General features: G+C 35.8%; 2 protein-coding genes across 3 annotated transcripts in view; both read right to left on the bottom strand.

Annotated features, from left to right (window-relative positions):
* LOC6046619 (protein doublesex) overlaps positions 1-26314 on the bottom strand; it is a 125649-nt gene that overhangs the window by 68372 nt on the left and 30963 nt on the right. The gene's annotated exons all lie outside the window — the stretch shown is intronic.
* Positions 15917-16570, bottom strand: LOC119766810. Of its 2 annotated transcripts, XM_038252697.1 has the most exons (3): positions 16492-16570; positions 16192-16435; positions 15917-16137 (listed from the first exon to the last, which is right to left on the bottom strand). In XM_038252697.1, exons 2-3 carry the CDS (start codon positions 16419-16421, stop codon positions 16059-16061), a joined length of 309 nt encoding a protein of 102 aa, XP_038108625.1. In that variant the 5' UTR covers positions 16422-16435; positions 16492-16570; the 3' UTR covers positions 15917-16058. The 2 variants fall into 2 exon arrangements, with proteins under 2 accessions (XP_038108625.1, XP_038108626.1); XM_038252698.1 differs by having other exon boundaries at positions 16192-16556.

Genomic DNA, 26314 nt, shown 5'->3' on the forward strand with positions numbered 1-26314 from the left:
TGGACACATATTTCAGCTATTTTTTTAGATCCAGAAAAATAAGTACACAGATATAACTTAAGTGGTCATAACTCGAGACAGGGTTGCCAGATTATCAATGTTGTGGACTCGTTGGTAAGGGTTTTCGTTACCTAACCAACGATGGGTCGGATGATGGATCCGGACATCGTTTGTATACATTTAATCGAGATCCGGCTTCAAAGATGTATATAAATATCACTTAAGTGGTCATAACTCGAGATAGGGATGGCAGATCTTTAAAGTTGTGGACTCGTTGGAAAGGTATCTCGATTACCTAACCAACGATGGGTCGGATGATGGATCCGGACATCGTTTGCATACATTTAATTGAGATCCGGCTTCAAAAAAGTACATAAATATTACTTAAGTGGTCATAAATCGAGACAGGGTTGCCAGATCTTCAATGTTGTGAACTCGTTGGAAAGGCCTTTCAATTACCTAACCAACGATGGATCGGGTGATGGATCCGGACATCGTTTGCATACATTTAGTTGAGATCAGGCTTTAAAAAAGTACATAAATATTACTTAAGTGGTCGTAACTCGAGACAGGGTTGCCAGATCTTCAATGTTGTGGAGTCGTTGGAAAAGTCTTTTGATTACCTAACCAACGATGGATCGGGATCCGAATGTATGTGAAAACACATTTTTGTACACAATTTTTGAACTGGTTATCGAAACTTCAAACAATTCAATAGCGAAAAAAAACACTTTTTTGGCAAATTTTAGAGGTCCTGATAAACTTTTGATAAGCAACCAGGGTTGCCAGTTCAAACCAATAAAAAAATCTGGGAAAATCTGGCAGACAAAAATCTTACAGGGAGGATATGAATCTTTTCAAAAGTTTGTAGAATTCAGATGATTTCGTAACTCGAGACAGGGTTGCCAGATCTTCAATGTTGTGAACTCGTTGGAAAGGCCTTTCAATTATCTAATCAACGATGGATCGGGTGATGGATCCGGACATCGTTTGCATACATTTAGTTGAGATCAGGCTTCAAAAAAGTACATAAATATTACTTAAGTGGTCGTAACTCGAGAGGCTGACAACAAAAAATATTTTTTAGGCACACCCTCTGGCTCGATTCCTTAGGCAAAATTAAGCATATGTGCCCATTTTGATTCGAATCGGTAAAGGTTAATGAGTCACAATAGATCTTTTAAGTTGGTGAAAAACAAATCTTTTTGAATTAAACGTTTTATTAATTTTAATTTTTAGGGTTAACTAGGATTGCTTTGCACTCTACGACAAAATTGTAGAGCGTGAAACCTCACCCTTGACAAAATTTTACACAACAATCACAACAACAAAAAAAAAACAAAAAATCGAAAATTTTACCTTTCTTTATACATTTTTTTTCTTATATTCTCAAGCAAACTTCAACTCCCAATAGTGACTCTCAAATTTTCATTCTGAAAAATGTTGCTAACTACTTTTCCAGAGAAACAAAATAAAAATGTTTATGTTTTGATCATTTTATCATTTTTTACATTTTTGTAACAAAAATTACCAAAAAAATCAGCTTGTCAAAATGAACATTTTTATTCATGAAAAATGAATTTTGGTCAATTCTATCAAAAGTTATGGGCAAAGAACGAAAAAACTGCTCATTTTCAAATTGAGATTAAATAAGTTTAACAAAAAAGACCCCCCGAGATATTTTCAGCAAATGTACTCTAAAATGTGTACTTTCAGATGCTTCTAAGAGCGAGGTCAAACTCCACTACCTTTTCGAGTTATGTACATTTCAAAATGGCGTCTTTTTCGTCGTATTTTGACTATAACTTTCGTTTTAAAGGTCCGATTTTTGCTCTCTTGGACATAAATGTGTGTTTTGATAAGCTCTACAAATGTCTAGAAGACACCAACTCGCTACGACATAGGCCTGAGTTGATAAATTCAAACAACTCATTTTTTCATAAACACTTCAACCTAAATTACAAAAATGGCTCTAGAAACTTCCCGTTTGAAGATAGAGCTTTGTGCTCTTAAGCAAAGTTGCTCAGAATGGTGTTTTCTACAACTTTTCTCAGGAAACCAAAGCGCTATCTCGTCATCCCGCCAAAATAAAAATTCTGAACCACCCTAAAATTTGGACCACCCTAATGTCCACCATACCAAAAGATGTCCCTATTGACCCTGATCATTTGTCCCCAAGACACCAAAGCTCTAAATCTTAACGTGTGGCCGCTATCAATTTTGTCACGCTAGATTTCGGTTTCGGACCACTGTGCATTGTTTAATAGGTATTTGATAAACATCTCAACAAGTTCGAAACATTGAAACTATGGCAACACTGTCGAACGGTAACGAAACTTACGTGTTATTATTCAAAATCCGAAAAGCCACATCCCAGATGTTGGTCTTTTTGTTGAAAAAAATGCTTCCATGTTGGAAGGTATTTGGTCTATCTTTCCGATAATTCATAAAGTTTGAAGAACTGGCAACACTGTCAAGACATATAGAGACTTATTTGAAATTTATAGAATTTTCAAAGTCGTCTTAAGATGCTTCTGTTTTGATCATCGTAGAACATGCTTTTGATAAATCTAACCGATTATCACAAAAATTGAAAATTAAATTATTTTAAAAAAAAATTGAGCATGAATTCCTTTATGGTCATGTTGGGATTTCAAAATCAAAACCATGATGAAGATGTTAAGCAGTAGTATGTTTAATTAGAAGTTAGAATATAGTAAGATTAATTTTCAAACAGACAGCAAAATTTCAACATTTCCTGTAAAGCCTAAAATGTTATATGCAAGAGCTTTCTACAAGTAGCATCTAAAGACCACAGCATTAATTTGAAGTAAAAACGCAATTTTCCGTCGCAGTAAATTACCTGTTTAATGCACTCTCCAGCTGTGCGAACCTCACCCATCGAAACCAATAATGGGTGACCAAACATTCCCGAATCCCCAAATATCGTCCCCGCCCAGCAGAATCCCTCATCAGAGTTAATACGGTCCAAGGCGCGTGCACCCAGCAGGTGCCAAAGGTTCACCAGACGACACACTCGCGGAACAATGAGGACAATGCGGCCATGGCCAAGAATGAGACCAGCCCGATAATGGGCTTCCAGTAGAGCCCCCCTCCGGAACCGGAGTGTCAACTCCCAGCGGCCCCAGGTTCATTTGCGTTAACCCTCGATTGTTTTCAGCGCGCAAATCATTTTAGAAGCCTAAAGGTAGGCTTTGCCTACCTTCAGGCGCCCCACAATCGCAACAATCGGCGCGACCTTGTCCCCTCTTTAGACCGGATCATCCGAGGGTTAACGTTGTTGTTGTTGTTGTTCGCCGGCGAAGGCCGGAATTTTATCGCGCCGGCTCTATTTTTGGCCCACACCACACGGAGGACACTCCGCGCCCCGGCGAAAGTCTGTGAATGGGCTGGCCCTGTTGTGACGTGCTTCGATTTTTTGGTATTTTAGCACTCGTGCATAGCCCCGCTTGCTTCTACCGGTCCAAATTTCAGGTGACTGCGCCCTGTCACAGCTGGCTGTGATAAATTATGTATTTTAGTCGCTTCGTTTATTGGTTTTTAGTGCACACACACACAGGAAGGACTTCCCGGGGGTTGGGTTTTGCGGGCGCGACGCGGGCATGGCCATGGGTTCGTTTATCTCTGTGGTTGAGGAGGAGTTTTCGGTAGGAGAAAGGTTTCATGCTGGGTGCAGTTACTTGCAAATTTACTGCATCGAAATTAGTCTTTTTGCTGAACTTTATTACTAAATTGTTGTTAAGAGGAATTTTTGCGGATTATGCTCGTTTTGAAACTTTCAGCGTTTATATTCGAGTCGTAAATTTGATTTGAAAATATTTAAATAATTTTTTTTGAAAAAAACGTTAGATTTGGTTTACTCTGTGCTGTGTCAAGTAGGCGAATATCTGTTTTACCTCTAAGCTGACAAAATGTTAAAAATTATTTTAATTCATTCTAAATGACAATTTTTTCAATCAAATTAACAACTTTTTAACTTCAAACTTTCGTGGAATTTCCCGAGGATTCCGAATATGTAAACATTGAGCCCAAAAAGAGCCGTCTTCTTGGGCTACAGGGTGAAAAAAACTGCGATTGGCCAAACAGTTAATTCCGTAGGCTTATAGTCCATGAAATTACTTATCTTTTGACCTATAAGAGTATGGGTGTTGGAGACTGTTGCAAAAGATATTGGGGTTTAAAAAACAATTGTTAACAGTAATTTTCAAAAGCTATGAGAAAAGTCAAACCAATCCTGGATGTCTATGGCACATTTTGAAGTTCTTCAAAAGATCTAGTTTTACGCAAATGGGAACAATGTTATGATTTTTCATGTTTTTTGGACCTCAAACTTCAATGCCCGTTTTACCCCACTTCCCTTGGTCGTAGAGGGCTCATATTTGGCATGAGTTCATCTCATGTTTAGACAAAGAAACGCTGAAAGTTTCATCCTAATCGAAGCACCTCGATACGGCCTGTTACACACTGGTGAAAAACTCGCTCTTAAATACCAAAGTTCTGTAAAAGAAAACAAAAAAAAAGTCTCATAAGCGAATACTTAAGTATAGTAATACGGGCCGATCCCTCATTACGACGCGATTGTAATGAATAACAAAAATTAGTCCACGCAATGTAAACAATAGAACACACATTTTGTTTGGCTTTCCGTTGTGTGCTTTTTCCCGAAGATATTTTTGATGTTGGTTGCCAGAGTCGCGAGTTATAATTTAAAATGTTTAAAGTAGTCGGGCAAGTACGTATGTCAAACTACTTCTGACTAAATTCCCTATGACTAGTTGTCGCAAATGCAGCAATTTCCAGGATGTGTCAAGATAGAAAGTGACAAAAAAGCATGTAGTTTTTTTCCAGTTTTATTGAATATTTCAGGATTGGAATCAAATTTTGAGAATCTGTGAAGGTCAAAAAGTCAATTTTGGCCAAAATCAACGTGTAGCAAGATATCACGAGCACGACGATTTGCAAATTTGATCCAATTATTTGTATTTCTAGAGTTCTGAAACCTTCCATAAACCTCTTTTCTCCAGTTTGTAGCAAAGAACCTGTCATGATTCAGCAAAATTTAAAATAACCCTCCACGGCTACGTTTTTCCCTCAAAACGAACCACAACAAATCTCCGCTCCCTCCCCTCGGTAGCATTTCCCCAAATCAATTCCTTTCTCCTCGTTAAGGATCACCCGCCCCACCGTCCGATGATAAATCCCGCAAGGATCGGCAAGGATATCTTCGTCCCTCGACAACTTCCAAGAAAGAACTCCCTTACCAAGGAGCAAGGAAAAAAAATCAAACCCACCGTCCCAAAACAAATCCTGCGACGCAAAAGCTTGCCAAAAGTTAGTTATTTATTTACGTTTGTATTTGCATCAGAAAGGACAAACGACCGGCAGGCCGCCGAAGCAAAACTATCTCCAACGCCACACCAACACTATCGCAATGTCAGAACTTTCCAACCCTAAAAAAGGGTGGGGGAGGGAGGGTGATGTGGGGTAAGGTGGGAAAATCACACTCCCTCCCTTCCTCCCTCTGGGGGGAGGCCAAAAAGGACGACCGGTGAAATGTCGCTTTCGTCCAAAAATAAAGAGAAAAACAAGCCATTTTCCGGCGGCGGGACGGAGAGAAAAGAAGGTTGGAAGGAATGAAAGAGAGAGAGGAAAATACCGGTCGTGCAAAAATACACAAACATAAAAGCTATTTTTAGCCTCGGTGGGCTCCGATTTCACCTGGGCCGCGCGCCATGTGTAGGAATATTTTCCGGGGACCTGGGCGGCCACCGAACCGGCCACCGCCGAGGACGTGACGGTGGTTCCGGCGGCCGCAAACAATCCTTCGCCGACGACCGGCAATAAGTTTTATTATCTCTACCGACACAGGCTTTCACACCGCGGCTCAACTCTGTGTGCTGCGAGGTGGTAGCTTTGGTGCCGTTGTGCTATCTTGGTTCATGTTGGGTTTGACTCAAACGAGGATTTCACTCCCGAAAAAAACTCAAAGGAAATTTTGCCACTCTTCATACAATGTTTGCATTTTCTTACCAAAAAGTATGTGACAAGCTAGCACAATCGCATCGAATTGTTGTACAAAGTTCCTCCGCCGTACAGGCGAGAATTGTTTGCGATGTATCCGCTTTTGTTGACGGTGGTTCGTTCTTGTTGTTTGGACTTGTTCTTGTTTGCGCAGGAAAAAAAAAACCGGTGCGAAGCGGTTTGGCTCAGTTTTGGCAGATGGGAAGGCAAATGGGAAGGCTTTTGGCCAGGTGTGGAGCTGGACAGGTCTTTGACATGCCGGGCGGCAATGGCTTGTTCGAGTGGGTTTTTGTTAGATGTATTAGTAAGCATTATAATTAACTAGATTTTGGTAACGAAACCAAATAAAAAATCACATAACATACTTGTAGATTTACATATACTAAGAAATATATGAATTTCATGTCTCTTGGACAAAAAAAAATGTATAAATTCTAGAGGTGGCCAAAACTGCTCTGTTTTAGGAGCGACTCATTTTCGTTCGCTCATTAAAAAGAGCCTCTCTTTTGAAGGATCTTTCGCTCTTTTTCAAAATTTGGATGAAAAGGTTTTTTTTAGAATCGTGTGAATTTATAATTAATTTCACATTAGACTTTTACAAATTATTTGATTTTAAAAAAGAAACTGAAAACGAGAATATGCCCTTGAAAACCATAGGTCTTGCACGGAGAAAAATGAGTTTCCAAAATCGTGAACAAGCGGTTCTCATTTTCATGAACGCTTGTTCACGATTTTGAGAACTCATTTTTCTCCGTGTGGCGGCTCGCTTGGCGTCTCTAAGTCAAGATTTCTACTCGAACCTAAACATTCGAGTAATTGAACAGCTTCCGAACTTAAATCTAGGATGTTGAAAAATTGTTATTGTTTTGAAAATTGCGTTTATTTCTGCAATAATTGAACTAATGCTGATATTTTATTTGGAGAAAATATTCTGTGAACTCTTTTCTACATTCTGATTCAATAGATAAAGTCTTTACACGCTAAAGTTTAATCGGACAGAAGGATTTTTTTCCAAGATCTCTAAACTATTCACTGCCGAGTCCGTCCCATATGTAAATCATTACCTCAAAATTGACGAAATTACATATGGGACGGACATGCTTTGAGCGGCAGTTCAGTAGATTTTTGGTAATATTTTACAAATTATGCAATTTGAAATGCTTAAATTTGTATTCCAGTGATACTTTAATGTACACAGAAAAAAATCATGGTAATATTACATCTGAAAATGTGAAATTTTACCACTTTTCTGGTGTAATGTCACTTTTTCAGTCTTAAATGAGGTTAAATTACATCATAAAAGAGGAAATATTCAACCTTCCAAAAGTGCACCTTTCAATTTCACACAATTTTTTGCTGTGTACAATTAGTTGTGAAGTGCATATTTTTTTCATGTTGTTTAAAAATCATTTACTTTTGAGATTAATTTTTGAATGCATTGGAATACTTAAAAATACATTTTCAATTCTCAAAAACAAATTTAATACATTTTTTTTTGAAATTCAATAAATAACAAAAATCATGCCATCTTGAGCCGATTCTTTCAAAAGACCGAAGTTTGAAAAAGAACCGCGGCTCTTTTTTTGTGAGCCACGGTTCATTCACTCTATTCAGTGAACCGGCTCTTTGAGCGGCTCGCTCCACCTCTGAATTAAATTCGGTACATAGGGAAGAATACTAATATCTGCAAGATTTAAAACATATTTGTTTACATAATGTACAGAGAGAACGAAAATTTCTAAAAATATTTTTTTGTATATCAAAAAAAAAAAAGCATGCAAGTTGATACTAACAGTACTTCAATATTAAAAATAGTTGTTTCTTTTAAAATTCAATCACCAAATTAAAAACAAACCATAACTTTTCAAAATCTCAAAATGTAAACACTTATAACATTGTGAAAAATTAATCGATTTTGATGCTTCAGAAACATTTAAAAATAAAACATTTTTTTGAATAAGGTTTTAAACGAAATTCGCAAAGATTTGACAATTTTAATCGAAATTCGTCATGCGGCGACTTAATTTTTTTTTTCTTATAGCTGCTCAAATATCTAAAATATTTGAAGAATTGTGAATTCTGGCCGCTAGATGAACCTCTCAAGATCTCATCTATCTATTTTTTAAGTTTATTTACTTTTATCCTGTTCGTGAGGGAATTTTGTGCTGCGCTGGTTCCACATTAAAAGCTATTTTTGTTATAATTAAATCTGTTAAAATTTGGCTTAACTATCTTTTCATATTACTTTATTATTTTGAGAATGTACTGTTTGAACAAAAAAAAAAGCAAAAAAAATCATTAAAAAATAAAGAGAATTTTTCAACTAATTTGGTGTCTTTGGCAAAGTTTAGGTATTGATGAGGATTGTAAAAAAAAATTACTCATTTTCTTTCTGCTGGCCTCAAATTTTGTATACAAAAAAAACTATTTCCCAAAATCCATATTTAATTACTTTTTTTGAGAGCCAAAACCCACAACTTTTGCGCCAAAAAGAAGAACAGACTGATTTTGAAAATATTTCTGAAATTATTCGATCTTTACGAAAGAAAATGTGAATTTTTCTCAAGTCGAAAAAGAATGATTGAAGCTTTTTTGAAATGTGAGTCCTAATTTTCAAAATTAGAATATTTTTTTTAAAATGTTAAGAAAATTTTAAACAAGTTTTATTATTAAACATTGATAATGTGATCTATGGTTTTCAAGTTGTCATTGATTGTTAATGGAGGGACAATTGAGTAGAACTTTTAAAAATTCATAATTGGTCATTTTAATTCCTTGGAAGGCATTCCTCTAAGCAAATGTAGAGAATTTTCTTAGCTTTTCGAATATATTATTTTATAAAGATAAGCAAGGAAGCCACATTTAAAAAAGACTTTGTTGAATGATTGGACCTAAAACGGCTAAAAGCAAAAACTACTATTTAATAAAATTTTACAGAAGTAAAAATGATGTTTGGATTATTGTGTGAGCATTTTCAATTCATTAAAAAAACATTTTATTTTAGGAAATCATAACTTTGCCAAAAACAAAACATTCATCATGTCTAATAGCTCAAAAGTTCTACTAGAACATATTCAAAATAAAAAATTAAAATTATCAAATTGAGTCAAGTTTTTTAAAATCGAGTTTTTGTCATTAAATTTTGGGCTGTAGCAAATGTTTTTCTATGTTTTTATCACCCGCTCAAAATTTCATGAGACAAACATTAAAAAAAACTTCAACTTTCAATGGAAACAGAAATGCATTTAAGTATTTAAGATTTACATACATGTAAATCGGCAAAAATGTCAGAGGTGGGTTTGAGCACACACTTAAACTTTATTTGAAATTTATTTTCAGGGCATTAAAATATTACTTTTTATCTATTAACAAAACAAATTTGAAGACATTTGGTTGTAGCTTTGCCGAGATATAGCTATTTGAAGTTAGCAGTTTCAAAAAACGGGTGCCACGATATCTCAACATTGCTTTGACCAAATCGGCTCAAAATTTTGGTGAAGACTCGTTAAACTGGTCTCGTGTATATGACGAAGGACGAAAATATTTTAAAAAAGATAAAAATATTTTTCGGTTTTTATATTAAAAATCACCAGTTTTTGATTTTTGTACTTTTGAAAATTCAAAATTTCAAAATCGGGCTTCGTCATGCACACGGAATATGTCTTGGGAGTCTTCACCCAAAATTTCAGCCAATTTGGTCGATCCCATCTCGAGATATCCTGGCACCCGTAAATTAACTTGGTGTTCTGAGAAAACGCTCAGAAAGTTAGACAGTTTGCTTTGCGTATGGCAAAACTCTGAGCTTAAATCGTCTCTAACTCAAACAAACAAAATCATCATTGATTTAATAAATTTTCTGTAATATGAAATTTTGTGATTTTCTACATGTATGTAACCCTTAACTGAGCACTTTTTAAAATGCCTTTTCATGCAATATGAAACATATTTTAAAGTTGTGTGTCATGTGAAATTTCGATGATGTACGGTACCGCACAAACTACCCCTATTTTCCAACATTTGTATTTTTAAAACCGCTGTAGCTTCCCAAGGGTTGAACTTAAGAAAATGATCAATATGGAGACTTTCATGTAAAATTGTCCCACTTGTCAATTCCCACAATCAGATTAAAAAAAAAACAGTCGGATCGGATGCAATTGAACTAGAAAAAAATTGAGCTGGAGTTCCTAAAACATTATTTTGTAACTTATTTTTTTAATAACTAATGTTTTGAAAAAAATGCATTTAAATACATTTTCGTTGGAATACACTGGAAAGTTATTTAAATTTTTAATTTTTTTCATTTTTTATCATAATTACGGTTTAAAACAATTTTAACTTAAAATTATGCACTTTATGAAAAAGTGTATTTTTATATTTCAAACATGTTTTACATGAAAAATTGAAAACAAAAATTGCTCTCGTTATCTAAAAAGATTTCAATTTGACCATCTAGAAAAATGATGATTTTTAGGTAAAATCGCCTGGGGAGCATCATCTTTGGCATTCTAGCATATTTCGATAGTTTATACAGCTCCATCAAAAATCAGAAAAAGTGGTGATTTCCTGTGGTCCTCAAGGCATCTACACAGCTAAAAAAGTAGTAATCCAGCTGCGTGTAAAAGGCGTGGGTGTAAAATAAATATTGCATTATTTTCTGCAATTGCGTTTATCCTTACAGCGTTTCATCGGTCTGATGGCCAAGTGGGCTAAGGCGCCAGTCCTTACTATTGGTGCTGGGTTTGAATCCCGTCGGTTGCAATTTTTTATTTTTTTTTTTGCAAAAAATGTACATGCAGTGTGTAATATTAAGTGTTTATTTTGACGAAGGTGAATGTGCATGCTTTTGATTTTACCATCGGATTTTTGCTGTGTAAGACCAATTATTTAAAACCAAATTTATTTCAAGATTTGTATTTCACAACAGATAAATAAGTTTCATTTTCGCTCATTCATCATGCCTCCGCTTGTCACTTGTATCCGAACTCTTCCCGCCAAAGGTTTCCTTCCCCTTAAAATCCTGCCTCCAACGGTGAGCTAATCGTGCACGGCATCCTTTTCCATTCACCATAACAAACAACCCCTCCCGCGTAAATAAAGCGGTGGGGTGGGATGGTCACAAATACCCAGCCAAACCCAGCTTTTACAGCTCATATTTAATTTAGTGAGATCCTTCAACCCCCTTCTTCCCGAGAAGGGCGCGACGTGGCACTTTGAGTTCCTCGAAAAAAAAAAAAAAACAGGTACAAAAATAGCCAGCCCGTCGACCAACCAACCAACCGAGTTGAAGTTTATTTTAGCCTCGGCGGAACATGTTGGCCCCTGTTTTATGCATGAGGAGAGGATTGCTGTCTACCTACCTCCCCCAGGGGGGGGGGAGGGTTTCAGAGGCAGAGATTTTGAAGGGTTGGTGGGGTTTGGATTTGGAATTTTCCCACACTGAGACGCCGCCGGTGCTGCCTTTCTTCGGGTTTGGTTGGGAAATTCTTGGCATGACCTGGCCCCGGCGTGAAGGTACGTGATTTTATTTCGATTGTCTTTGCTAACCCTTTCTTTTGCTTGAGAAAAAGAGGCCCGCGAGGAATGTGGGCAAATCTTTAGTGTTGTTTTATTACCCAGGGAGGGGAAAAACGAAAGGATCAAGAAAAAAAGGTTAAGGTTTGTTTTTGTAGGCTGTTCGTGGAAGGTTGTAAGGAATAACGTTAAGGGACAAGATAGTGTGCTAAGTGGAAAGATGACCAGCGCTTTGGATGAGTGGTAGAAAATTATGTTTATAGAGGAAATGTAAGGTAACTTGGCAAGACGAGTGCAAACAGATAAGAAACGAAAATTCGTTATTCTATGCTTGGTTATATAAGTACACAACACGTACAAAATTGAAAAAGTTAGTCAAAGATAAACTGGAATTCTACCTTATTTTGGATGAATGAAGCCTGTTAAATCTTCAATCAACTCAAAATTCCTCTCCAATAAATCGATTGATTGAGCACAATCTACACCGTCTAGACCTTATGAAAAATTGGTGGTCTTCCAACAAATCTTCGACCACAAATGGCCACCCCTCCTAAAGAGCCCAGCTCAGCGAACAAAATACTGAAATATATTAAATCCAAGATCCAATCCTTCTCCCATTTTCCTTACACCCAAGGAGACCTATAAAAACCCCATCACCGTAACCGGGCCCGGGCACCGCATAAGTCCGTTCGCTGTCATCAATATTTCATCATTCGAAAGCTTTTAAAAAGTTGTGCTCTATCCGCCAACCAAGAGAAGAAGTTTTCCACGTGGCCACCCACCCAACCCACACACACACACACGCGCAAACGTGTCAGAGATCCTTCTTCTGCTCCACGGTAGACATATTGGATTTACTGGAAAATGATGTTCTACACCTGAGCTGCACTTTTTCTTTTCTTGTTTTTTTTGTTCACCTAAATCCAATTCTGCAACGTGTGATGCGCGGTGCACGTGCATGAACTTTGCTCCTTTCTGCGTGTCACCAGCCAACACGCGTGGAGGTGTTATTGTTAACTGGGAACCAGAACGGTGGGTGGAGAGGGTCTTAATGTCCGCAAGCCTGCGACCTGTACGCAAGCCTAGTTGCACCAGAGACGCGGTCGCAGAGTGCATATGATTTATTGGATTTTTGAAAGTTGAGCAACTCTCTACGAAATCGGCCGATTTAGACCAATTTTATTTTTGTATTTTTGATTTGGCTCAAACTACGTGGGGCCTTCCTATGACCATAGAAGCTATTTTGTGTCATAGGTTCACCCATACAAGTCTCCATACAATTTTGGCTGCTGTCCATACAAAAATAGTACGTAAATATTCAAACAGCTGTCACTTTTGAGTAAAAGTAAGCTCGGTGGTAACATGCAAGTACAGTATTCAAAGGAAGTGAGTTCGAATCTCAAGTATTTGAAATATTTTTTTTTGCGTGGTTGGGTAGCAACTTTTTGACGACGATTGAAATTAATTTTTTTATACAAACCAAGGGAAACTCCAGCTGGGAGGCTAGGGAGACTAAATGAAACGGTTCAAATGCAAAAGGACCCCCAACTAAAATGGATACGAAATCTTATTGCCACTGTGATTTAAAAAAAACATGCTTTTCAAGTTCAGGAACTCACTACCTCTGATTACTAAACCAAAATTGTTACCACTAAGCTAGCAGGACTGACATGTGAACGGACGATTAAAAGTCAATGAAGTTTAGCTAGTTTACTGAGGTCTTATCAAAGGAAAATGTTGAAGTTCTGAACTAGGTTCTCGGTTCGTTTCAAAAAGGCCTACTGAACGAACGTTTCTTAGAGACGAGCGTTCGTTCTCAGAGCTGTTATTTTTCGTGTTGCTTTGTGAACTTGAACGAACGGAGAACCCGTTCAAAAGCATGACTGGTTTGCTGGACGTTGCCATGATTCTCTCCCATAGCTGGGTAACAAGAAAAAAAAATCAATCGATTCTTCCTTTTGCATCGTTCTGTAAACTGATGATTCTCTTCCTCGACGGTCCCTTGGATATTGACAACCAGAGATTTTTTTGAAAAAAAATACAATTTTTGTATGGACAGCTGCCAAAATTGTATGGAGACTTGTATGGGTGAACCAATGACGCAAAATAGCTTTTTTGGTCATAGGAAGGCCCCACAAAATTTGAGCCAAATCAAAAATACTATTGAAATCCATTTCCGGTCTTAGTAGAAAAATGCTTAGTTGGATGCATGGTGGTTAGAATTAAAACTTTTAATTAATTCCGAAAGCAAAATAAATTATGAATCGAGTGTTTAACTTTTTTAAAAATAAAATTTAAGATGTAAGCATTGTAAATCAAACGTTTTCAATAACAGAACTTCAAATCATTGTTTAGAAAATTAGAGATAAAACAAAAAACAAAAAAAAAAACAATAACAAACAACGTAATCACAAAAAATCTATTTTATTTTAGTTTGTCTTCTGTATTGTACTGAAAAAAAATACAAATGAAATCCTTGATGAGAAGAGCCAATACCATCAATATAATTATAATCAATATTTCTCAAATTGTTTTGATTGCATAGAAAAGAGGAAAGTCACATTAACTGCTCCCCACTCTAGATATTTTTAAAATTATTTTTCATTGTAGCAATATAATTTATAGCCCCACAAATGCTTCTATTTTTAATTTTATTACTTTACAAGTTTGAACAAAACATCGAATTCTGAATAAGGCCGTAGCAAATATTTTTATATCATTACTTGTTCTTTTTTATTATATTAAGCATAATAATGACATAACCTAAAAATTAGTGAGATTTTCATTATTTTCAAATTATTGAATTCAAGTCTAACATTACAAGGCCAGTTTTAATCTAGTCTTACATAATCGAGCAAAAGCGCAACCAGTACAGGTATAATTTGTTATTTGAGGTATGTAACGTAATTCCAAAATTTGACCATAATTAAAAAGTTTGACACTTTTTAGATTCAGGTTCAGCGTTATATACTTTTTCCTGAAAAAAATGGAAATTTTCAAATCTAAATAGCTTGAGTTATGCATTAAAATGGCATGAAAATTGGCTTGCGCTTTTTCTAGATATTTGAGTGTTAAAATTGCACCTTTTTTATTTTTGAAACGGCTCTAAATTTTGACCAGTAAATTCAGAAATAATTTTTCGAAAAAAAATGTTTGATGTGCTTTAAAAGTGCTTAGAACATCACCAGAACTAACTCTGAATTGCCACGTTAAAAAACTGATTTCATTAGTATTAGCTCTGATGTTAGTGATAAACTCAGTCGTAGAAAGCGTAGATTGTGACATAATTGCTTGGATTTTCAAGCTCAACAACTTTCCAGAACAGAAAAAAATCGTGGAAAGTTTGATTTTTGAAACACTAAACCTCAATTTTTAACTAAGCCAAAGGTTGACCCTTTCCAACATTCCTTCGGGGACATGAAAACTAAAAACTGGACAATCCAGAAAATACAATTTCAATTTAATTTTGTATGTTGATGAAACAAAATATTTCGAACTTTTTCGAACTCTTCGAAAAAAAACATTTCTTAGTAAGCCATGACTTCTTAGGGTAAAAGCGTCACTTTTAATGAAAACAAACATCACTGGCTAAGTACGTATTATCAAAAAAAAATGATTAAAAAAATCGTTTGTGAATTCAATTTTAAATAAAAAACGTTACTTAATCCACCCTTTGGTGGTTGGCGCCTTCCTCACATTTAAAGGGTGCTATCCAAAATGCAAAAAGTGCGTTAATATCACTTAAGTGCTTATTGCGCGTATTGAGAAAATATCAGTTTTGGTGATTTTCGTGTAGGGGTCTCAAAGATACGAGCGCAAATTTTTTTTCAATTGATCGTAGCAATCTTGTTGATTTTCGCGTTATGTGGCTGTCAGATCACCTCAAATTTTTTAACTCAAATGTATCATTTTGCGTTTCGAGCGGGTTTATTTCAGACAGCAAGTGATTTTGACGGAAAATATAAATTTTATTTTAAATTGAACTTCTTTCTTTTATTGATATACTATTGATTCAAATATGGTGGTTTGACATGGTGCCTATTTCCAGAATTAAGTCAGTTAGAATTTCTGCGTGAAGAAGGCAATTGCACACCGTTAAATCAACATTAATTCAAGCTTTCTGTTAAGCTCTTTGGTGTAGGTAGTCGAGTTCTTCGTAATCTTCAGCCAGGCAGCTAATGAGAATTTTGAAAAATAAAAAATGCGAGCCAAACCTCTTAAAAAAATCATTGTCAAGGCCATTACAAATTTATGAGCGAGATGCTCGAATATCTGCTCGAGATGAACCACGCACGCGGCTCATTAAATAATAAACTCGAGTTCTAATTTGTTTTTTCTTCTATTTCGTTTAAATTTAGTTCTCTTCACAGTTTACATCACATTCAATTTGTATTTTTTTTTTTTGTAAAAGTAAGCTTGTCGTAGATTTTGGCCACCTCCCGGGCCGGAACCAACTACCAAGTTAACGTCCCTGGTGGATTAGGACGCCAGTACGGTGGTCGTGACTATGGAGAGTGCCTCGCTGGCTGTTGCGTTGTGCAAGTTGATCTCAAGGTTCTGCAGCTCTGGAATGTGAGGGTGGACCTGGAAAAATGATTTTTAAAGAACTTCAAAAAACAAAATACTTATGCAACTCACCTTCCTGCCATCGACCCGATACGGGTCCCAACAGCTTGAGTCCAAACAGGACTTGGAAACGACATAACACGGTAACCGATGCCCACAGAAGGTCCCGGAGTAGCCGTCGCATTTACGCAGCGACAACACTGTCGCTTAAACAGCTGCTTCACTTTCGGCTTCACCCACACTCTAATTGACAACGTCATCGTTCCGGCCTTTCCGGACGATGTCACGGCCGCCGTCGCCATCTCTACAAAAAAATCTTCAAAAAAAATGTTTAATTTAGGAATTCCTCTAAAATACAGAAAAAATACGAACAGAGCGCATTATCACGGTTTTCTCAAATTGACAGACGACTTTAATTTGATTTTTTCTTAGCCTACTCGCTCATCTATGCGACGATACCTTTCTGCGGCGATTAATTGGAGCGCAGGATTCTAATTTTCTCGAAATTATTAATATAACTTTTGAAAGGTTTGTCAGATCTTCAAAGTTTTGGACGCTTTGGAAAGGTCTTTTGAATACCTATCCTACGATAGGTCGCATGGTCCGGATCAGCATTTTCATCAAAATATCTGAGATCCGGCCTCGAAAAAGGGCGTTAATATCACTTAAGTGCTTATAACTTTTGATAGGGTTGTCAGATCTTCAAGGTTTTGGACGCATTGGAAAGCTCTTTTGGATACCTTCCCAATGATAGGTCGCATGAGAGATTCGTTTTTATCAACATATCTGAGATCCGGCCTCCAAAAAGCGTATAAATAACACTTAAGTGCTTATAACTTTTGATAGATTTGTCAGATCTTGAATGTCTTGGACGCGTTGGAAAGGTCTTTTAAATACCTTTCTGAAAATGTATAGCATGACGGGTTTTCTTACAAAAACCACCCTTTTTACAATCTTCCGGACTTTTGGTAAAATCGTATTTTTAGCATAACTTTTGAAGTACTTAACTAAACTGCATAATTTTTAATAGCGATTTATGGGACCCCAAGACGGATCGAATGACGCCAAAACGGACAAAATCGGTTCAGCCAATGTCGAGATAATCGAGTGACAATTTCTTGATCAACATCCCACCACACACACAGACATTTGCTCAGAATTTGATTCTGAGTCGATAGATATACATGAAGGTGGGTCTAGGAGGTCTAATTGAGTAGTTCAATTTTCGAGTGATTTTATAGCCTTTCCTCAGTAACGTGAGGAAGGCAAAACACTGTTTTTTAACAGTTTGGTTAAATAGAATTATTCAGTTTGTGTTTTAACTTCAAAGATGGAATCTTAGGTCACCTAAAACATATCCATACATATTTTTGAGCAATTTTGGAAAGGTCTTTTAATACCTTTCTGAAAATGAAGGTGTGTGAAGTTTTCTTACAAAACCACCTTTTAACAATCTTCCGGACATACGCCAAAATCGATTTTTAAGCATAACTTTTGAAGTACTTAACTAAACTTGCTGATTTTAAATAGAGACCTATGAGACCCCAAGACAGATCAAATTAGACTAATACGGTCGAAATCCGTTCATCCAGTCCGGAGATAATCTAGTGACATTTTTTTTGTCCACCCACCTACACACATCCACACAGACATTTGCTCAGAACACGATTCTGAGTCGATATGTATACGTGAAGGTGGGCCTACGAGTTCAAATAAATAAGTTAATTTTTCGAGTGACTTTATAACCTTTCCTCAGTAAGGTGAGGAAAGCAAAAAATGAATCATTTAGACAAAATTACGATATGCATTCCCCTAAAACCACATTTTTCGTCCGTCACCGGAAGTGCCCGGGCTAAAATGCATTTTCCGACCCCGTGCACTTTTCCGAAAACCTTCTCTAAACGAACCCGGCTGGTGCAGCGAAATACCAAATGATGCCACGGTGCCGCCTCCACTTTACCAACTTTATCCTTTCACTCTCCTGGTAGGTGGCACCAGCAGCAGCAACGCAACATTGCGGCGGGGGCGTCGTGTGAACATCATAGCTCGTAGCTGACATTCCAGCGAGGCTCAACTATGCTAACAAACCCCATCGTAGATCTCTCGGCGCAGCATCCCTCCGCGCATGTTACTACACTTCCTCTTGGAACTCATGAATATGTGATGGCTAGATGTGCCCTGACCGGCCAAAGTTGGTCTTGGTCGGTGGTTGCCGTTGTACTATCGTGGCAGGTTGTAGCTTTTTGTCTTGTCGAAGTTTAGCACCCTAATTAACAGGGTTGCCAGATTTCCTTACGGTTCCTTCTTAAGAGTTCTGGAAGTCATTTTCAGCCAAATTTATAAAAAAAATACGATTTCAATTAAGTGGCGATATCTATTAGCAGGGTTGCCAGAACTTCAAATGTAATCAAATATTTAATTGTTGGTGTTAAAAAATACATTTCTGGCATAAATATTCATCCAAATTTACTACATCTGGCTCATGTAGTACTCATGACTCCAGAATGTGTTTTCAGGTATAACGTTTGGCATTTGAAACTTTTCAATTGTATTGCATGTGACAATATGGCACACCACCAACGAGTCGTGACTAGAAGTGTGTAGTTCGAGCAATGCGCCGCGGTTTTGTGGCAAATGGCCGCATGAATGCCAACATTGGTGGCGGTGGGTTTCGGTTCCGCGATGGAATGCGGATCGGAATGATAACTTCTCTGGTGGAGGAGGATAGAGCGATGGTGTTGGACGACCGACTTTGGCTCCTAATTGGGGACTCTGTGTCGGATTCGTGCTCACACGTCGTCGTCGTCGTGGCATCCACTTTTGAGATTCGCTGGTGTGAAATGTGGGAACGGCTGAATGGATGAACAAATGAATGAGGGAATTTTGTACAATTACCCGGTGTGGGTTTTTGGATATTGAACGGGAAAGGTGAATTGAACTGGGTACTGTGAAAATTTAGATTGCTTGTTCAAACTTTTAATGGCAGCAAATGTTACATTTTCTTTGGATTAAAAATTCATTTGTTTTTTATATGTATTCTGAATTGACTGAGGATAAAAAAAACTTTTTTTATAATAAATTCAAATCTTCAAAAAGGGATGACTCCACTGACCCTAACTCCTCAACCTTCATTTTTTTTTTAATAATATGATGAACTCTAAGAAAAACTTGGAGGGAACTTTCATCTATCGACAGTTAACAGAAATCCCAAGTTTGGTGCTGATTGGACCATCCCTCTTTTTTGACGATTTTCTAAAAAACTTTTTTTCCTTTCAATCATATCTTTGCAACTGGTGGCATTTTATATGCCAACTCATACAGCAGTTGCCCCAACCCCTCTTCGATTTGCGTGAAACTTTGTCCTAAGACTTTTTGCCTTCCTCACGAAACTGAGGAAAGGCTATAAAATCACTCGAAAAATGAACTTCTCAATTAGACCTCCTAGACCTTCATGTATACCTACACTAGGGTGTTTCATCCAAAACCAAAAGTTCTCAGAATCAGGCAAACCGAGGTTCCCCTAGTAGAAGATACCCATAGGGACTCTCATGCCAAATATCAGCCCATTTGGTTGAGAATTGGCCTGTCCCCAGCGGTTTAAAGTTTACATGGAAATTACTATGGGATTTTGTGCTTTTCATTCAATCGTTCCTACAGGTCTGGGGACAACATGGATTCACTCGGAATAAAGACAGGTGTGTAGGGGATGGTCCAATGAACACATTCCAGAAGGAATTAGGCTTGTCCATTCTGTCCCCAAGGTGCGCATTGGATCGACGTCCGGTGTCTCCAGAATCAACGATTCACCCTTCAAATGTACGCATTGTCCTTAGTATGCTATGACGGCTAGCTGAAAATTACGACGCCCCATGTCAGACGGTGAACACGTGGCAGAGCATCTACTCGAGTTTTGGCTCAGAAACATTCTTTAAAATACTAAAATTATAATTATTGTTGTTCCTGGAAGAATTTCAACTATTCTAAATAACGTAAAATGATGATTTTGTGTTAATAATGCAATCGATGCCTCTCCACGTGTTCACCGTCTCATATGGGGCGTCGTGGTTTCCACCTAGCCGTCATAGCATACTAAGGAAATGCGATGCTTTTGAAGGATGAATCGTTGATTCTGGAGACACCGGACGTCGATCCAATGCGCACCTTGGGGACAGAATGGACAAGCCTAATTCCTTCTGGAATGTGTTCATTGACCATCCCCTACACACCAGTCTTTATTCCGAGTGAATCCATGTTGTCCCCAGACCTGTAGGAACGATTGAATGAAAACAAAAATCCCATAGTAATTTCAATGTAAACTTTAACCCGCTGGGGACAGGCCAATTCTCAACCAAATGGGCTGATATTTGGCATGAGAGTCCCTATGGGTATCCTCTAATAAAGGAACCTCGGTTTGCCTGATTCTGAGAACTTTTGGTTTTGGATGAAACACCCTAACCTACACAGAAAAAAATAATGTAAATTTGGAAGCTGTAATTTTTGAAGGTTGAATATTACCTCTTTTAAGATGTAATTTTACCTCAATTTAGACTGAAAAAGTGACATTACACCAGAAAAGTGGTAAAATTACACATTTCCAGAGGTAAAATTACACCTTTTTTCTTACATAAAAGATGTACCCCTTCCCAGATGTAATATTACCATGATTTTTTTTTCTGTGTATCGACTCAGAATCAAATTCTGAGCAAATGTCTGTGTGTGTGGTGGGATGTTGATCAAAAATTGTCACTCGATTATCTCGACATTGGCTGAACCGATTTTGTCCGTTTTGGCGTCATTCGATCCGTCTTGGGGTCCCATAAGTCGCTATTAAAAATCATGCAGTTTAGTTAAGTACTTCAAAAGTTATGCTTAAAAACGATTTTAACAAAAGTCCGGAAGATTGTAAAAAGGGTGGTTTTTGTAAGAAAACCCGTCATGCTATACATTTTCAGAAAGGTATTTAAAAGACCTTTCCAGCGCGTCCAAGACATTGAAGATCTGACAAATCTATCAAAAGTTATAAGCACTTAAGTGTTATTTGTACGCTTTTTGGAGGCCGGATCTCAGATATGTTCATGAAAACGTTGTCCGGATCTCTCATGCGACCTATCGTTGGATAGTTATTCAAAAGACCTTTCCAAAGCGTCCAAAACATTGAAGATCTGACAACCCTATCAAAAGTTATAAGCATTAAAGTGATATTTACGCACTTTTTTTAGGCCGGATCTCAGATATTTTGATGAAAATGCTGTCCGGATCTTTCATGCGACCTATCGTTGGATAGGTATTCAAAAGAATTTTCCAACGCGTCCAAAACATTGAAGATCTGACAACCCTATCAAAAGTTATATGCAATTAAGCGTTATTTAAGCACTTTTTGCATTTTGGATAGCACCCTTTAAATGTGAGGAAGGCGCCAACCACCTAAGGGTGGATTAAGTAACGTTTTTTTCGTAAAATCGCGATAACTCGTGATGTTAATAAGCAAACCCCTTATGTCTATATATCAAAATTTTTGTAATTGTCTGCTCTACAACTTTGTAGAACATTGTTACACTCTAAAAAATAACCCTGCAAAGTTAGAAAAACAGGAAATTTTAAAATGAAAATTTTTGTGCTAATGAAAAATGACCCTTCTGGGTCAATGTAGATTCGAAAAGTACATTAAATTTCCCATAAAATGACATGTTCCAAAAATTTTTACAGTCGAGTAACGGAAAATAGGAGAATTTAAAAAAAAAATTAGATTTTTTTTCGATGAAAAATACGTTTTTTCGCAATTCTGAGTACGCCATCAAATCGGGCGTCTAATTTTACATAAAAGTCCCTTTGACACCAATTTTCTATCTCATCACCGTTTCAGGCTGCAAATTATTGAAAAACACCTCTTTTTTCGCATGTTCAAAAATGGAAGGGGTCGTACCGCCCCTCCGTCACGAGATATCAAAAACAGACCTCGGATTCGTGATCAGGGACAAAAGTTACCCCTTAGGACAAAGTTTCACGCAAATCGAAGAGGGGTCGGGGCAACTTTTCCCGATTTCGTGTGAGTTGGTAGAGAATTACCCATAGAAAATTTTTCAAGGAATCCGATAAAAATATAGTTTTAACCCTTAAATTCCCCGTTTTAAGTACTAAAATTCACTTTTGACCAATTCCTTATATTTTTTTTGTTATTTTGTCACTTTCGTGTTCCCCGGACAATTTAACATAAAAATCAAGTAAACCTCAAACTAAAATGAACTATTGGCGAGATACAGCGATTTTACTGAAAAAAAGTTTGATTTTGTGCAGTACTCTGTCATATGCGGGATTCATCCCTTTTTGTTGAAAAGTACACCACTTCCGAGTGCTGCGCAAAATCAAACTTTTTTCAGTAAAATCGCTGTATCTCGCCAATAACACAGCGTAACAAAATATTTTTTTATTTTTTGGCAGCACGAAAAAAAATGCTCCTCTAGGGATCGGCTTCCCGAACAAAATGCAACCTGGCGCATATTTTTATTGTTATCCTAACTCGAGATATTCAATGCAGAAGTTTTGCATATGAATCACCCCCCGTCGGAAAATATTTTTTATTTTGTTTTCTCTGTAACTTTTGATCAATTAGGTCTTTTGGACGCTTCCGGTGTCATTCGACGGTAAATTGTTAGAAAAACTCAAGATTTGATCCCATTGGCCGGTTCCCGTAACCGGTTCCGGAGGAAATCTGGAATATTGGCAAAACTGTGCAAAAACTTCAAAATTTTGAAGTTTTTTGCTCTTAATGCGAAGTGAACGCACTATAGCATGAAACAATCCATACAAACTAAAAAAATGTTGGTCCCAGCATGTTTGAAGGTGTTTAATTGAAAAGGTGGCCATTGAGAACCGGTTCCGGTGAATCCGGATCCGGAAACTCCGGAAAAAATTAAGCAATATTTTCACAATTCCAATGTGTCAGACAGATATAAATAAAAGTGTTGTTGAAGCATTCTTTGCTACTTCATATTCATATTACCACAAAAACATGGCCAAGTGGCCAACGGGAACCTGCTCTGAATGTTCCGGATCAGGAAACCTGTGGAAATTATATATTTTTTATTAATGTTATGAAGCAGTTTTTATTAAGACATTTTCAATGTATCTGGAAAAAATCTGAATTGATTCAAAATCAAAATCAGAAATGTGGCCAAGTGGTCAACGATAACCTGTTCTGAATGTTCCGGATCATGGAACCAGTGGACACTTGACATTTTTTTTAATTTTAAAGGCAGTTTTTATTAAGAAATTTTCAAGGTTTCTGGAAAAAATATGAATTAATCCGAAATCAGAATCAGAAATGTGGCCAAGTGGCCAACGGGAACCCGTTCTGAATATTCCGGATCAGGGAACCAGTGGTCACTTGAAATGTGTATTAATTTAAAATAGCATAATTTAATTAGGAAATTTTCTAGTTTTCTTGAAAAATCAGAATTAATTAAAATCAGAATCAGAAATATGCCCAGGTAACCAACAGGAACCCGTTTTAAATGTTCTGGATTAGGGAACCAGTGAACATTTGAAGTTTTTATCAAGTTTTCAAAAAACATATTTAGATTAATGAAATTTAAAAATTCCTGTAAAAATTAGGAACATATTCGATATCAGAATGAGAAATATTGCCAAGTGGCCTACGGGAACTCGTTCTGAATGTTTCGGATCATGTTACCAGAGGAAACTTAAATTTTTAATTAATTTTAAAAACTTGACTTTTTTTGTTTATTTTATTAAGCATATTTTCATTAAGAAATTTTTGAGATTTCTAGAAAAATCTAAATTTATTTGAAATCAGCATTAAAAATGTTGCCAAGTGGCCAAGTAACTGGTTACAATTTTTATTAATTTAATAAACATAGTGGTTTATTTGAAATCAGAATTAGAAATGTTTCCAAATGGCCAACGGGAACCCGTTCTGAATGTTCCGGATCAGGGAACCAGTGGTCACTTGAAATGTTTATTAATTTAGAAAATAGCATATATTTATTAGGAAATTTTTTAGTTTTCTAGAAAAATCAGAATTAATTCAAATCAGAATCAGAAATGTGGCCAGGTGACAAACAGGAACCCGTTTTAATTGATCTGGATTAGGGAACAAGTGAATATTTGAAATTTTTATCAAGTTTTCAAAAACATATTTTGATTAATGAAATTTAAAAATTCCTGTAAAAATTCAGAATTTATTTAAAATCAGAATTAAATATGTTGCTAAGTGGTCAACTGGAACCCGTTCAGACTGATCCAGACCAGGGAACAAGAAGACACTTGAATTTTTTATTAATATTAATAAAGCATATTTTAATAGATGACATTTAAAAATTCCACTTAAAATCTTAAAATTTTAAAATTCCTTTAAAAATTCAGAACATATTTGAAATCAGAATTAGGCAAGTGGCCGACGGAATCCGTTCTGAATAATTTGAATCAGGGAACCAGAGGACACTTGAATTTTTTTTATTAACTTTAAAAATGCATATTTTAATTAATGAAATTTTTAAATTCCTGAAAAATTTAGAATATATTTAAACTTAGACATAAAAATGTTGCCAAGTGGCCAACTGTTCCGGATCAGGGAACCAGTGATCACTTGACATTTTTTTTGTTATGAAATTTTCTAGATTTCTTGGAAAATCTAAATTTATTTGAAATCAGAATTGAAAATGTTGTCAAGTGGCCAACGAGAACCTATTCTGACTAGTCACAATTTTTATTATTTAAAAAAAAATATATTTATTTTACTGATTTTTTTAATTTTTTTGGAAAAAATCACAATTTATTTGAAAAAGAATTAGAAATGTTTCCAATTGGCCAATGGAAACCCATTTTGACTGTTCCGGATCAGGGAACCAGTAGTCACTTGAAATGTTTATTGATTTAAAAAAAAGCATAATTTAATTAGGAAATTTTTCTAGTTTTCTAGAAATAGCAGAATTAATTCAAAATTAGAATCAGAAATGTGCCCAAGTGACTAACAAAAACCCGTATTAAATGTTCTGGATTAGGGAACCAGTCCCAGAACATTTGATTTTTTTAATTAATTTTAATAAAGCATATTTATTTTTTTTTTAAATTGCTGGAAAATCTGAATTTATTTAAAATTAGAAATATAAATGTTGTCGAGTGGCCATCGAGAACCTGTTCTGACTGGTCACAATTTTTATTAATTTAAAAAAAATTACTGATTTTTTTATTAATTTTTGGAAAAAAATCACAATTTATTTGAAATCAGAAATGTGGCCAGGTGACCAACAGGAACCCGTTTTAAATCTTCTGGATTAGGGACCCAGTGAACATCTGAAATTACTATCAAGTTTTCAAAAAACATATTTTGATTAATGAAATTTTAAAATTCCTGTTTAAATTCAGAACATCTTCGAAATTAGAATTAAAAATGTTGCCAAGTAGCCAACGAGATCCTGTTCTGACTGGTCACAATGTTTATTAATTTAATATAAAGAATTACTTTCAAGTTTTTAAGAAAAATATTTTCAAGAATTACGCGAATTTGTTTTTTTTTCCATTGATTGCAATGAAAATTTCTCATTAATAGATTTTTTTTCTGAAAATGTTTGTATTTTCTTAATACGAACCGTCGAAAAATTAAGATGAAGATTATGTAGAGATTATTTTTTAAATGTATGGTTGAGAATTTCTCAAATAAAATTATTACTACACATAACTCATTTCTTAATATGTCCGCCTCTGAATATGTAATTTCTTTTGAGTTTTGAGTAATGTTTTTTTCAAAATTTAAACATTTTTGGCGAAAAATAAAAAGACCAGAACATTCAAAAATTAATGCTCCATTATTCAAAATTCAAATTTCATCAATTCGAAACTTTTTTTTATATTTTAATAGTTTTTCTAAACAATTTTTTAAAATTCAGATTATTTCATTCATATTATTAAAATTCAGATTATTTCCAAAATCGTAATTAAAATAATCCAAAATTTCTAAATTCAGAATTTTAAAAATCTCCAAAAAACTTAAAAATCAAAAATTCAAAATTTATAGAAAAATTCAAATTAAAAAAAAAACTAAATTAAAAAAACAATATTTGAAAACTTAAAAATATAAAATTTAAAACAATTTTGCAAACAAAAAAAAAACAAAAATCTCAAAATTCGCAAAAAAAATCTTAAATTCTTAAATTCTTAAATTCTTAAATTCTTAAAT

Source organism: Culex quinquefasciatus, chromosome 2 (genome assembly GCF_015732765.1).
Source record: "Culex quinquefasciatus strain JHB chromosome 2, VPISU_Cqui_1.0_pri_paternal, whole genome shotgun sequence".
Taxonomy (NCBI): domain Eukaryota; kingdom Metazoa; phylum Arthropoda; class Insecta; order Diptera; family Culicidae; genus Culex; species Culex quinquefasciatus.

Coding starts and splice junctions, on each gene's coding strand:
- LOC119766810 (XM_038252697.1), bottom strand. CDS start 16,421: ATGGCGACGGCGGCCGTGACATCGTCCGGAAAGGCCGGAACGATGACG. Junction 16,138..16,191: donor ATCGGGTCGATGGCAGGAAG/GTGAGTTGCATA, acceptor TCATTTTTCCAG/GTCCACCCTCACATTCCAGA.